We start from the raw sequence: 15,428 nt of genomic DNA, 5'->3' as shown, positions 1-15,428 counted from the left end.
CATAAGTCCATATCAATTTTAGGGTAATGACTGATTCTGCTGTGTATGTAGAGGGGGTGCTTAGGTTGTCTTTGCAACATTTTAATTTTTACTAAAAAGGAAATTCAAAGCAAATATGTCAAAATGTGACATATGCTAAATCTTTTTTTTAATGTTTATTCATTTTTGAGAGAGAGTGTGTGAGCAGGGGAGGGGCAGAGAGAGAGGGAGACACAGAATCTGAAGCAGCCTCCAGGCTCTGAGCTCTTAGCACAGAACCCGATGCAGGGCTCAAACTCCTGAACCACAAAATCATGACCTGAGCCAAAGTCAACTGAGCCACCCAGGCACCCCCATCTGCTAAATCTTAATGGGAGCTTCATGATATCTAATATTTTTAAGATTCCAAGATTTTAGACTTTATAATAAATCAGACCAGCCTTTTTAGTGAAAGACCAGTTAGTGTCTGGTCTTTTTAGACCAGTTAGTGAAAAACAGAAGGTTGTGAGTGGTCATTGCTTGTTGGGGATGGGGATGAAATCAGAAGGAACACTGTGAGGTGATCTATAGCTCCCAAAAGTAGATTAGCGAATCTTTAAAAGGGCCTTTTACAAAATCCCTCTGGCAATACATGTGGCAATGAGAACAGGTATTTTAACAGTTACTTATGCTTAGTTTCATTCTCTTTTCTTGTGTGTGGTTAATTCTAAGAGGGGCTAATTCACTGTAATGGTAATTTGGGCTCCCTTCCAATAGCACTTGAGTTATAATAAGCATTGCCAAGGCACCAAAGTGGTCTTTGTGAAAGAAGAGACAATGTCTGGTGTATGTAGTCCTTTGAGGAAAGTGAGGAAAAATAAGGATTTCATATCACTGTCAGCAATCACTGTCCCTTTCTTAGGCTTTGAATAACTGTTTCCATTCTAATCTTGCTAGTACTTGGACCAAGGGTAATTTAAATAAGAACTACTCAAAAAATATTATTCAGGAAAAGTTAGACCTCACACATAATACTTTGGAATGTTTATTATACAATGATGTTGACAGTTTTATGCCTGTACAAACTTATTGTATGTTCCATTGAGTAACCCCACATTGTACAGGAAAACACACAGACACATGTGCGTGCACGCGCACATACACACACATACACACACACACACACATATATGTAATTTTACCATTAATTTTACCTTGTTTAAGCAAATGAAAGGCAGGTAATTTTTAAAAACCCTAAATTTAAGAGATATTAAAGAAGACAAGGAAGATAAATAGATCAACTTTATTTCAAGAAAGGAAGCAGTATATATGGAAAGATAATAGCCTAAAAAGTCAGAATGTTGAACAGAGGGCTTTTATTGGAAAAAGGTTAGATTTTAAGTGCTAATATCTTGCAATTTCATATGAAATACCAGAGTAAAATGATAGCAATTTTCTACCTAGTGGTGGTATTCCTGAAAAATCTGTAAAGTTGTTAATTATGAAGGCTTTTAAACTTCTGTTAATGTGTTTATTATAGCATCTGCTGAGTATTTAAATTGCATGATCCATGCTGCAGTGTTTCATTTAATGCAGGAGGTTTTCTTTAAAGATGAGTATCATAAGCCACTTGTTTGTATCACTGTCATAGGAGAAAAGAATATAGTTTGAAAAATATGTTTCTCAGAATTATCCTATTGAGGCTCTTACACTCCATCAGCCCTTTAGAGCTTACCATCTGCTGGGGTGGTCTCTAGTTCAGATGTCAAAGCTTTCTTTTTTTAAGTGAACCGGAATGTATTTTATGGAGCATGCAAGGGGTTAAATTTCATTCCAGATAAGAAACTAAAACACATACAGTTAAAGGAAGATATACCTGCAATTTTTTGTTTCAAACCGTATCTTCTTTATTTTATAAGTTATCACTTTTAATTGATATAAAAACAATGTGTATGAAGTTGCTTTGTGGTTCTTCCATTTTTTTCTGTCATTAAAGTGTAAATTCAGAATTTGGGAAAAAAGTTTTCTCAGTTGTTAGGCAGAATACTGGAGCTGTCCATGACTGTTTAAAAAACATTATCTATAGTGATTAAATTTGACATAAAATATATCTCATCCAAAGGAAAGTGAGGTATGTTAAATGGACCTTTAATGAAGTAAATTACAGTGAAATGAACAGAACCACAAGATATGAATGTAGAACTTGATACATACAGGTTGGGAGTATGAGAACGTATGTGTATGAGAGCATATGTGTGCAAGTAAATATATACACATACACACACAGACACAACTCTGTGTGTTATTAAAGGTGTGAACATTATGCTTAGTGTATTTGAAAATATGGTAAAGTGCAAAGAAATTATCTGCCTGAGTCTACTAAATGAATGTCACATTAGAAATCCAGTAGCATGCTTTTGCGCTGTGTGTAGCCTCAAAGGCATGCCTTTGCTTATTCTCTCTTCATCTCCTGAATAGCACATTCTAGGAGGTAGTCAGGGACGCCATCTTGCCTAAGCAAGCATAGCTCCTTGTATGCTGTCAGAGCCCTCCTGGCTCCCTCTCTATCTTCCATCCTCCAAGTTTTTCAGGCCACATTTTTGTGTATTAAGGCAGATGTAAGAAGTGTATGCCGTCTCTGCCATATTCATATAGGATTGACTCTGGAAAGATTTCCTTGATTCCCTTGCTTAGAGGTTTCATTTCTTCCTTCATCCTACCCCATCAGACAGGCAGGTGGGCAGGACATTTGTACCTTTATTCTAGTACTTGTAACATACTTGTATTATAGTTAGTCTTAGTCACCAGAATCAAGTTTTATTCATTCTTTTGCTTTCATTGTATAGCTCAGTGATTAAAACATGTTAGTTTCCATTGTGTTTGCTGGATTTTACTTACTTTAAATAATTACCTATAACAAGATGATTGAGAAAAGAAAAAGTAAGGAAGGAACAATAAGAAAAGATGGGATTATGTGGTTCAGTAAATGAAGATATATGTCTTCAGATCTGTCTACTTTTGCATCATTTACATTGGTCCCATTGATATTCAGAGAGGCATCATTAATAATTGTTAATGTGATTTTCATACTTTCAGGAACAAATGTAACTAGGCTAAGCTCACAATTGGGGGCTGTTAGTATTTTCATATACAAGTTCATTCATTCATGCATTATTTGAATTTATTTAAATTACTTAAAGGCACCTGGCTGACTCTGTCCGTAGAGCATGGAGCTCTTGGAGTCATGAGTTCACTCCCCACCCTGGGCATAGAGCTAACTTAAAAATAAATTAAAATAAATTTACTCTATTTAAGCTGAGCAGTTGTTTGCCCTCAAGGAGCTAGTGGTGTACTGGAGACAGTGCTATTATAAAAAAAAAAAAAAGGACAGGATGCTTTAGAAGTGAAGTATACAAAGGAAGGATATTACAGAGAGGAGAGTCATGAAAAGTTGCCTTGAGGAGGAAAAGCATGAACTTAGTTTTGAAAAACAGGACCTAGCCTATGAAAAGGGAAGTGAAGTAGAAAAGGAACATGTCAATCAGAGCAAAGTCATATGCAAAGGCATGGAAGCAGAAGAAAATGTGTGCTTGGAAAAATAATTTGATGTGTCTGGAGCATAGAGTGCAAAAGAGAGGGAAGCCGAATCCAGATCAGATTCTTCTATGCTGATTAAGGGGTTGTGACTTTATCTGCAGGTAGTGGAAACCGTTGGAAGTCGAGTTTAAGCAGTGGCGTGATGACGACAAATTAATGTTTTAGATAGATCCCTCTGGTTATGCCATGGATGATGGACTGGAGGAAGTCTGGAGTCAGGAGACCAGTTATAGGGCCAAAACAAATCCAGAAGAAAGATGAAAAGAGTCTGACCTGAGTTAGTGCCTGTGAGGATACAGAGATGTGGTAGGAAAAAAGGGAAGTGGAGAGAGGGGTGGATCTAGGCACTCTTCAGGATACAGAAGCAACACAATCTGGTGCTGATTGATTGTTGAAAATGAAGGCAAGGAAAAGAAAAGATGACTCGTGTGGCTTGGATGAATGGGTAGGTGGTAGTGGTGCCATTCATTAATATAAGAAACCTAAGAAGAAAGCCAGGTTTTGTTGGTGAAAGACAAGCAAGGAAAATATTTTAGACAGAATGGTGCCTGGGGATTAAGGAAATCAGAAATTCTAACTTTTTATATTTAAACATATGTGCCTGCTATAGAGACATGATCCAAGACTTTCATATTGTGTTCCTATATGATTGTTTCCTAATTGCCATTAAGGATATATATTATATATTTTATAGATGTAGATATATACAACCATATTTCAATTTTTGATAATAAATTAAAATTAAAATCTTGAATACTCTGTTACTTTATAAGGGAAATTTTGAATCAAGTAATTTGAGAGCTTTGAGCATTATAAATAATCTAATCCAGACCTTCATTTCATAGATGAAGATCTAAAACTCAAATTGTTTAAGTAACTTGCCCAAGTTTATGGAGTAAATCAACAACAGTACCTGGATTAAAATCTAGATAACCTCACTCCTGAGTGTGCTTTTTATATACCAACTGCTTTTAAAAACATGTAAAGGGAAATATTAAGTAGACGCTTACAAATGTTTTTAAAATTTCATGACTCTGAATTTTTTTGGGTGTAAGGTGAGTGTAAGTGAAGGTGAGTGTAAAAGAGAGATGTCAGGCTAGTAAAGTGTGTTTCGGCATAGGAAATATCACATTTCTTTATATATGAAGAGAGAATGACTTTCCTGGGTCTTGACCCAACTCTGGATCCTATATGTGACTGGCCACTTGCAGCAACCACAAAAATGTGGTCTTTAAAAAAGTCAGAGCCGGGCGCCTGGGTGGCTCAGTCAGTTAAGCAGCCAACTTCGGCTCAGGTCATGATCTCGCAGTCCGTGAGTTTGAGCCCCACGTTGGGCTCTGTGCTGACAGCTCAGAGCCTGGAGCCTGTTTCAGATTCTGTGTCTCCCTCTCTCTCTGACCCTCCCCCGTTCATGCTCTGTCTCTCTCTGTCTCAAAAATAAATAAACGTTAAAAAAATTTTTTTTTAAAGTCAGAGCCAAGAAAAATTATTGTAGAAGAATTTGTTCATATGGGATATTCTGGGGTGCCCTTGATAACTTAGCTTCTCTCTAAACCTTAGTGGGGATATTGCTACTATTCTGTTGCAGGTGATATAACAAACATACCCTCACATTATTCTCAATAGCTCAGAGCTTCTCCCTGTCAAACAGAGATAATAATATTTACATGAAGAAATGTAGTCAGAGGTAAATTCCATCAGAGTATTTACCAACTGTATTGGGAAATGTGGGGTGAGCCAATAACACTGGCAGCCATTATTGTTGACCCAACCTGATGATGTAAGTCTAAGTTTCCCACACATTGAGTGGACATGGCCTGGCATCTGACATTAATTAGTTGTTTCACCTTGTTTTCTATAACCTCTTTGAATCTCAGTCACCACATCTGTAAAATGAGATTTTTGGAGTTCATGATATTTAATGTCTCTTCCAGCTCACTGATTCTAATGGTTTCTTTCTTCCATAAATAGTTAAGTGCTCCTTTAGATACCAAAATGAGAAATGGGATTCATGTCATACATATCAGCACAGAAACTATTTCAAATGTCTGCTAAATAGATCTGTTGTCTAAAAAGACAATTATACTTTGCCATGTGGTAAAAGAAGCAATATACTGAGAGATCTAATAATAGAAATTCTTGCAAATAATATATTTGGCCTCAGGCATCTTTTTAATAAAACCATAAACCTAGATATAGTTGCATTTTCAGTATTGCCACTGATTTATGAAACAATGATATTAGATAAAACTATCAACATTTAAGGCATTTTTTGCATTGTTTTACCTTTTTATTGCTTTTCCATATTTACCCTTTTACTTTATTTCACGGTTGTTTTGCCATAACTGAGTAATACCATATGCACCAACATTCAATGAGAGTCCACTTAATCTACAACATATTTTAAGTGAACAATGCCTTTGTCAATTTTTATAGGGCTTAAAATGTGTTTTTTTCCTTAAGAATTACAAGGAGAAATTCTATTCTTTGTGCTTTAAGATATGCTGTTATTTAAGAGAGCCCTTGAAGTGAAATGATAGAGAATGAATTTCATATGCAAGCATGTCATAATATCACACAGATTTTAGTTCTCATGAACACAAAGCAGCAAGAATTTTGAAGACCCGGTAAGAAAGCTCTCTCAAACTCTGTCTCATCATGGAAAATAATAGCATTAATTCTCTGCTAGTCATTGGGCAAAATACATGGGCAAGTGATTTATGACTGAACTACAAATGACTGATAATCTTGACTTCTTAAAAATATTTTTCTGTTTATTAATGCAACTTGTCGCACAACTGACTGTATATTTGCTTTCTTACCCCCTATAACATTTCCCAGAATGTTACAGTCACCAATCCGTGTGAAAATGATTAAATTAAAAAAATGAAAAATTATCTGTCCTTGAACAAGTTTCTCCCCATCTGTTCTGTTTTATGTATTCCCTGAATGAATATTATGTGTTACTGGAATTTGCCTATGACATTGATGGTAGTTTGCTTGTGCTTGATAACTGACTATTCTTTAGAATCAGGCACAACCTGCAGGGTCATCTAGCCTCTTTCAAAGCAACATACCAGTTCTTTCACCAACTCATTGTGTGATCATAGACTTAACTTCCCTGAGCTTGTTTCCTTGTCATGAAATAAGGACACATAATACAGTGCCTGGACTGTTATAAGGAGCTAGTGAGCCACATGTTTATAAAAACCTGGTACATACCCAACCTTAGTAGGGGCTTAGCATGTTGTTGTTGTTGTTGTTATTCTCTTTGTTATATTTTAGAATAGCTTGCAAGAAACGTAATGGGTGGAAGGAAACAAATATGTTATAAACTACATACTAAGAAAAAAAGGTAGGAGCTGAGGAAAGGATTTTTAACGACCAATTGTATTAAAAATGCTAGCAAAGTGAACTTCCCACATAACTGGCCCTAGAGCCTCTCAACGCCCTTCAAATAAACTTGGCTTCCAATATGGTGAAGCAGAGTGAAGTAATCACCCTCTCATGATGCATGTTTTCCTCAAAGGAATGAGTAAATTAATTCTCAGTGAGCTGGCTAAAAATGCGATCAATCATTCATTCACCAATCAGTCAACCAGCCAGTCCAACAACAGAGCAGTTCCCACAACTCTGAGGCTAGTGGAACATCAGAAGGTAGAGTTGAGTTGTTCCTTTTATCTCCATTAAGTCACCTAAGGCCTCTGAGCCCTATTTCTTAAACCACAAAATAGAGTCAATACCCTGCATGTAGGGTTGGCATAAGAATCAAGTCAGACAATGTCTATGAAAGCTTTTTGTAAACACTAAATCACCAAATGTAACATTATTTATTTGCTTAAACATTATTTATTGTTCATTATCTCATTTCTAATGCCATCGTACCTTCTCATGCTGGCTTTTTGGCCAGTACTTTACCTAGAGTCAGACACTGAGAATGACAGTATAGTCAAATAATTTTATGATTCAAATTGGGAGTCTCCTACTTTATAATCTATCAGGTCTTGCGGTCAGCAACTTGTAAGCTTAAAACTGACATCTTAGATGTTTCTAAAATATTAAAACTTGAAGTAGCCATCATAGTCTGTGAACATGTTTTTAAAACCAGTAGGGAAAATATGAGGACAATCAAATTTGTTACAAATTTTTCCTGAACCTGGCTGATATGACACATCAAGATGGATTTCACAGTTATACATCTACAGAGGAATGTTGAGAGATAAGATGAAAGTAGCCCTCCTTATTAATCACACATTGTATATTTGACTTCTGCCTCCCTCCTCAGCCTTTAAATCAACTACATCTGGTTTTTGCTACTTAAATGTGCCATTATCGTTTGTATTAAAAGGCAGTTACTCCTACAGAAAGCAGCCCCACTTAATTAAAAAATAATTAACTAGAGTTATATTCATGTTACTCATCACAGCAGCCCAAATAAGAATTTTAGTATAGGTTTTTTACATATTTTTACAGTAGGGTCAGCAGAATTTGGAGACTGTGATGAATGCTTACATAAAGCAGTTATTTTGCTTTGCTGGTGTTACCTTTTAAAGTTAAAAACAAAAAGCATAGTAGTACAGAATAGAGAGATAGGAGCTAACATAGAGTCACAAAGCAGCTGATCCTTGATGTAGTCACTATATGCCAGAGGGTGTCCTCCTTTATTGGAGACTGAAACACGTAACTGTATTACACCCAGAGCAAGTTGAGCTCTGGGAAATAACTCCCACTAACCAACTGCATAAGAAGTTGGTGTATAGGGACGCCTGCTAGCTCAGTTGGTAGAGGACGCACCTCTTGATCTTGGGGTTGTGAGTTCAAGCCCCACGTTGGGCATAGAGGCTACTTAAGCAAACAACCAAAAAACTGATGTATAATTATCACAGAGATCTATATTGAAGCTCACTGATGAGTGAGTTCTCTCTCAGTAGAGAAATCTACATAGAAAACCAAGTTATTATTTGAGCTTTCTTGATAAGCAGGGAATTTGACATTGAATAAATTCAGTAGTCTAAATCACTGCTACTCAAGGAAGTTGTCGTTTTGCAAACAAGTTAAGAAGCTTGCTCCAGAATTCCAGAATGTAAATTAAAGCATTACAGCATCACTTTCATCATTGAGAAAGTCTTGCTCCTATATTTATATGCACATACACACATACAAGTGGTAATAGTGTGCTTAGCAACATAGGTAATTTGCTTTCTGACACAGTTTCCTCATTTCACGTCACACTGTTCACAAACAGATCTCATATAGGTAATTCTTCTGTGGACCACACTTTGAGAAGCACTGGTCCTTGCCTGAATTAGAATTACATTGGGAGGCGTGTAAAATACATAGTTGTCTAGTGTATACCCATGAAAATTCTGACTCAGTGTTCTGTTGTCTTGTACCTTCATCTGCATTTAAAAAATGCTTCCCATGTAGCTTTGATAAACATACAAGGTCAAGGAACTACACAATAATATGCAGAGTAATTAAATAGTACTTAGCTGAATAGGTTAGAGATTGAGAACATGGGTTTTGGCGTTGGGAGTTGAGTTATTGTTTTTCTTGGGCAAATTGCTGTGGATTTTCTAGGCCTCAATAGTCTAACCTATAAAGCAGCTATAACAATACATACCATATAAACTTGTAAGGTTTAAGTGCTGTTATAAAAAGAAAGTACTTAGTTCAATACCTACCACATAGTAGACAATCGATAAATGTCAGCTGTAAATGGCATGTAATCACCTCCATGATGAAGATTTACCTGCCATTTTTGAGAGTATACTCATTCATAATTTCCAAAAAGAGAGTTAAAGGATGTTATGAGGAAAAGGAAAACATGATGCAGAATCCAAGACAACAGATGCCTGATACTCCGACCTACCTTTCCACTACCTTTCCATTGTTGTTCAAATATGTTAGTTCAATTGGAATAAAGCCAAGGTTAGATGTGGCTTCGTTTAGACCTTACATTTTGTCAAGATAGTTTCTGGATAGCTATTCTAACCTATCAATGTTATATTTGTTTTATAATAAATGTTTGTAAGTTGAATTTTTTTTCCTCTACTTCTAATTTTGGGAATAAAGGATGAAGGGGAGTTACTTTATATTGACCAAGAACATAGTCAGAATTTATTAATAACAATAAGATTTTTGATTCTAACCTTTCATTTTCTTTATCTTGGGGCAGATTTATGTTTGATAAAGAGAAATAAGCAAGAGACGGTGTTAGAAAGTGAACTGCCAGAGTTGCACAAAGGGGAATTTAGGTTTAGACTTTATTTATTACATGACAATAATATTACTATGGATTATAAAATAGTGGATGCATTATGGTTCACTAAATCAGTAAAAATCACGTAGCTGTTAATGATTTGGAACCCGGCTTATGAAGAACAACTTGGCAGAGCTATCAAGTGGTTAAGAGTGTTGGTATGAAAGTTAAGGACTTCAGCGTTCAAATCCAAGTCTGGCTGTTTTTGTGGTGTGTGGCCTTGGACCTGACTTCTCTGGGATGCAGTTTCCCCATATGTGTAATTGGGTAATAAAATGTAGTCACCACACAGTGGTGGGGGAGAATTAAGTGCACTGACAGGGAGGTGCAGGCCTCTTCTGTGTTTTTCAAGCGTGGTTATACTTAGCTTTATTCTCTCAGGTGCCTAACAACCTCCCTCAGAGTGTCACTTAGGAATTCCCCCTGACCCCTGTGGTATAATTTACTTTACAACCATTGTATTCCCTAAGATGGCACCATAGAGGACTAAATGTTACCCAAGGCAAGGAGGGCAAATGCTGCTTTATAGCTTATACTTTCAGTGCTTTTCTGCTTTTTTTATTTTTTTATTTTTTTTTAGCTTTCAAAGGAGCACTGAAAATGGTTTTAGCTCATTCCGTGGCTCTGCAGCTCATTTTGTATACTGTTGCCTATACTTGACTATTCTCTTAAAAGCTTGTGTTTGGGGCACCCACCCTCCTCCCACTGCTTGTGTAATTCCCCTAACCCAGCATGGTCTTTTACTTTTCATTACATGAATGAAAGCAGGAGGCTGAGTTTTTCTGAGACCGGTGGTCAATGTGGTCTATTGAAAGACCAGAGAACCAAGATTTAGATTTAAATGATCATGCTAAGGCTGCTGCATTCTTGCTGGGTGACCTTGGGCTCATCAATGACCTTGTCTGATTCTGTTTCCTCAGCCATAAATAAAACCAAACCAAAACAAATCACACAAAACAATGAGGCCATCTGTACCTCACTCACATCTTTGCAGTGAGGATTGAAGGAGTTGTAGAAAATAAGAAAGCACTATCCAAGTGCAAATTTTCATTATGATTGTGAGGATTATATATATGTATCAGTATATAAGGAGTTTGTTAGCAACTGGGTCCCTGTGTGCTCTGCTCCCATTTCCCAACTCCCAGAAATGCAGAGGATCCCTGCCAGATGGCTGATTTGCCAGCTGTGTCTTGTTTTGTCATTGTAAATATTACATGCTCCAACTGAGAAGCTTTGCTTATAATGTAGTATGTTTTGTCCTTTATCTCTTGCAGATTGAGAATTACATTGTGGAAAATATGAAGTCGGAGATGGCCCAGATACAGCAGAATGCAGTCCAGAACCACACGGCCACCATGCTCGAGATAGGAACCAGCCTTCTCTCTCAGACCGCAGAACAGACCAGAAAGCTGACAGATGTTGAGACCCAGGTACACCCCTGGGCCAGAGTCGACAAACTCTTAACTGAGCAGAATTTTTTCAACCCTTTAGCATACTCCATAAACACAGAGCACATTTCAACCACTGAGATTGGGGAAACATATACATTTTTGTTTATTGGTAATAACAACAATGACTGCCTGACATGCTATGCATGTTTCTTTTGATTTAATGAAGGTTGGTAGATGTAGCTTTGTGTGTGTTTGCAAAAACAGGACTGGCAAAGGACTTAATCAGCATTTAAATTCAAATAAACACTGCAGCTACCAACTATGATATGATATGTGTCAAACAAAATAACCATTTGGGTCAAATTGGTGCCTTTGATGTACATTTTTGACCTGTCTTGTTTCGCCTCTGATAATACACTAGCCATATGGCACCTGCAGAGTATTTATGCGTTCAGTAGATACACAGGAAAACCAAAATTAACTTAGCAGCAATGTGTAGTTTTATATATATATATATATATATATATATATATATATATAGCGCCATGGACAACAGCATACTTCTTTATGTACAATCATACTTAGTACAGATCAGTAAAATGCCCTTTAGTCAGCACTGTCACAAACCTACTATTACAGTTCAGTGAAAATCTTTTTGATGATTTGAAGATGATTTCTTGGTCCCATTTTAACCATGGAAGTAGTTGTTCCCATTACTATTCTGAAACCCAGGGGATGATTCTATCCCAGTGTAGTTGATTTCTGGAATTGAAGCTGAAATAAATTCTTAAAAGATAAACTGAGGCACATTGAATTGTCAAGAGTTTATTTGGGCATACATCAATTGAAATTGAGCAGCATTTAGCTAAAAGTGGTTAGGAACATTCCACTGTGGGAGCTACAGGAAAGGTTGTAACAGAGAAGATGTGGAAGCAAATCAAGGAAATTATTTGATTGATGAGAGCCCAAGCAGTGGCCTTATTTCAGGAAGCCTAGCTGGCTGTTTGTGATTGGTTGTTCCCAATTTTCATTTTCTTCGATTCAGATGCACTGACTCTGGCTTAGGCTTTGATTTACTTAATGTAGGTTACTGAGGCATTAGAGCCACCTCAGTCTAATAGTCTCCTTATTTAATTATTTTAACAATATAAATTAAAAAATAAGATGCAACCTTATTTCCATTTTATTTTGTTTCTGTTAATGACATCACAGATCATATAATGATATTTAAAGATAAATAACAATGACAATTTATCTGGATGGAGCATTATGTGTTATACAAACAGCTTTCCCATGTACAAATAATATTTATGAAAACCATTCAAAGCAGACAAGAGGTCAGAAATTTTGAGCAATTTTTTCACACTGATACAGCTAGTGAGTTGAATCGGCACTCTCATTCCTTTCCTTTTTTTATCTCTCTGGATTAGTAGTACTAATAATTAAACTAATTAAATAAGAACTTAAATGTGGATTACGTTGGAGCAGTAAACCACATGGGCTTTGGAAAGTATTTTTTGCTGCACACTATTATCAGATAACTACAGGGGAGGGGGAAGGGGAAGCTACATGTTATAACTAAAAAGTATGAGACTTTATATAATCATTTATTATCATACTAAACAAGTATGGCGATCTATGAACATTGGCTTCTTATGGTATAAATAATATGAGAGTATTTTCTCTTGCTTTTTTTTTTAAGAACAGAATACTCACCTTCTCCTACAAAGCATTCTGTATATTCAGAAACTGAAACAACACAACCATACTTGACACAACCATACTGGAGTGAATATTTGAAATTTTTATACATTTATGAGTTTTAATGACTTACATGGCAGTGTTTTATTTTTTTCCATCCCCCAAATCCTTTTGAGATATTTTTACTCATTTTCTACCTAGAAGTTGGAGTTGTGGTGGTGGGGGGTGGGGGGGGAGTCCCATTGTCAGCATCTTAACGTACAAATTGTACATTGGATTTTAAGAGATAAAAACTTGTTCTGCATCCTTAAGGCTAAAAAATATGTACTTTATGGAAAATAGTACAGAAAATTTGTAGGAAAAAAACCGCCTTATAGGGAACAGCTAAAACTAAAGAGTCATTAAAGGCCAATTAAAGTTTATTAGTTTCTCCAAGAATTTCAAGATAGCTAAAACCTGCAAAATATCTTAAAAATCACAAATCTATCAGAACTTGTGATGAGAGACAGGTAGAGAAGGAAGACAATAGCTCAGACCAACTATGTTCTACCTTAAGAAGTAAATCCTGGGAGTTCTTTTCATTTGCATTTTGTTTATTTTTTTAAGTTTATTTATTTATTTATTTTTTGAGAGTGGGGGAGGGATAGAGAGAGAATCCCAAGCCGGCTTCATGCTGTCAGTGCACAGCCAGACCCACAAACTGTGAGATCTTGACCCGAGCAGGAGTTGAACACTTAACTGACTGAGCCAACTGGGTACCCCTTCATATTCATTTTAATGTCTTCTAATTGTCTGTGCTACTGTAAAGCTGTTTTCATGTGAATGTGTACACATGTGGTGCTCTGTTGAACCTTTGCAACAGGCCTTGTTTGTTCTACTTAGACATAGCCATTCAAGTGCACTCAAGTACAGATGCAGGGGCAAGTTTGCAGAATGAATCCTAAATTGTTTCTTAATCTAAATGCGTTCTATTCTTTAATAATCAGCATTTATAAACGAATAGACCCTTTGGGCTATCCAAGTATGCTCCTACGTTTTTGTTCCATGTTAATTCTCCTTTGTTTCACATTGGTAAGTGCTACTTTTCCTAAACTGACTTCAGGTTCTCAATTATTTTAGGAACTTATATCAATGGTTTTGCAACATATTTTAGTGTTCTAACTTTTACATGATAATGGTATAAAGACAAGTAACTTACTGCTTTCTAGTCCACTGTCTAGACCTTCCAGAACTTAACAAAAGGTGGCAGAAACATGGTTTTACTGTAATGGCAATTAAAAATACTTATATGTTTAACAGGCACCATAATCAGAAAAGAAATAGATAATGAGCACGTCTAAATGACCCTGCTAGCCACAGTGGTGAGAATCAGGTGCCAACACCATGCCCGTACCTTCCTCTTCAGCCTAGCTTGTAGTGTTTTTCTCACTCTGTTATCAGTTTGTACCAATATCTCCTTTACTTCCAGTTCCTCTTTCCAAGTGTGCACTATGAAGGAGTTAGTTTCAGACATTATTCATGTCCCTTCCTGTAGTGGAAGTCTATTTCTGACTTCTCCCACGGGCCTATTTTGATTAGACGTACACTAATAGACAAACTGTATTAGCATTCACCTCTCATAATAGGTGTTTGGCTCTGTTCTAAGCAATTTTACATATATTAGCTACTTAATAATTAAAAAAAAAAACTTTGGGGCAGGTACCACCATCATCCCTTATATGTAAGTGATGAATCACTAAACTGTATTCCTGAAGTCATTATTACAATATATGTAAACTAAATTTAAAAGTTAAATTTAAATAAAATAGAATTTAAATAAATTTAAATAAAATTTAAAAATTAGAAAAAAATATAGTAAAGATGTGGGAACTGAAATCCAGAGAGGTGAAGCAACTTGTCCTGAGTGAAACAACTAGTGGTAAATGTTAGAGCAAAAATTTTACCCCAGGAAGTCTGGCATCACAGTCTACATGCCTTACTGGCTCCCTTTGTGTCTATTCTGCCTCTCTCAAGGTTCCTTTCTCTCTTTAAGGTTGTAGAAACTAAATGGGCCCAAGCAGAGGGTAAGATGGAAATCAGAAAAGACAAAAGTAATGTGAACCTAATAGTAGCAGCTGAAAGTTTTCTATAAATGATAAGGATACTGCTGCTGTTGCTGTTCTGCTCCTGCTGATGGCACCACCAATTATTGCCATTTTGCCATGTGCCGCGCATTGTCTCATGTGATCCTAGAATCCAGTGTTATCCTTGCCATTTGCTGGCTGTGTAACTAACTATAGGGCAGTTCCTTAGACACTTAGCCTATGTTTCCTCTAATTTCCAATTATTTATATAGGAACCATAGTCTTAGGAATGGAATTTAACCGAATTTTAAAAGGTATGTTTTGAGTGTCTTCTTAATGCAAGAGGTTTTAATAGGTACTGTATAGAATACAATAAGTAAAGCAATCCTTATCCTCAGGTAGCTTAATTGAGTTAATGTGGCAAAACTTGTCTAAACCATTTCTTCCTTAACTTTC

General features: G+C 36.3%; 1 protein-coding gene across 3 annotated transcripts in view; it reads left to right on the top strand.

Annotated features, from left to right (window-relative positions):
* The window catches only part of ANGPT1 (angiopoietin 1), a 239,078-nt gene that overhangs the window by 130,691 nt on the left and 92,959 nt on the right, over positions 1-15,428 (top strand). For all 3 annotated transcript variants that reach the window (XM_007075831.3, XM_007075832.3, XM_042972971.1), the window contains one exon: positions 11,092-11,247. In XM_007075831.3, the coding sequence (XP_007075893.1) occupies positions 11,092-11,247 (156 nt within the window). The remainder of the gene's footprint in view (positions 1-11,091; positions 11,248-15,428) is intronic.

Source organism: Panthera tigris, chromosome F2, assembly GCF_018350195.1.
Source record: "Panthera tigris isolate Pti1 chromosome F2, P.tigris_Pti1_mat1.1, whole genome shotgun sequence".
NCBI classification, from domain to species: domain Eukaryota; kingdom Metazoa; phylum Chordata; class Mammalia; order Carnivora; family Felidae; genus Panthera; species Panthera tigris.
Note: the sequence above shows the minus strand (reverse complement) of the source record. Positions and strands in the feature narration are given on the sequence as shown.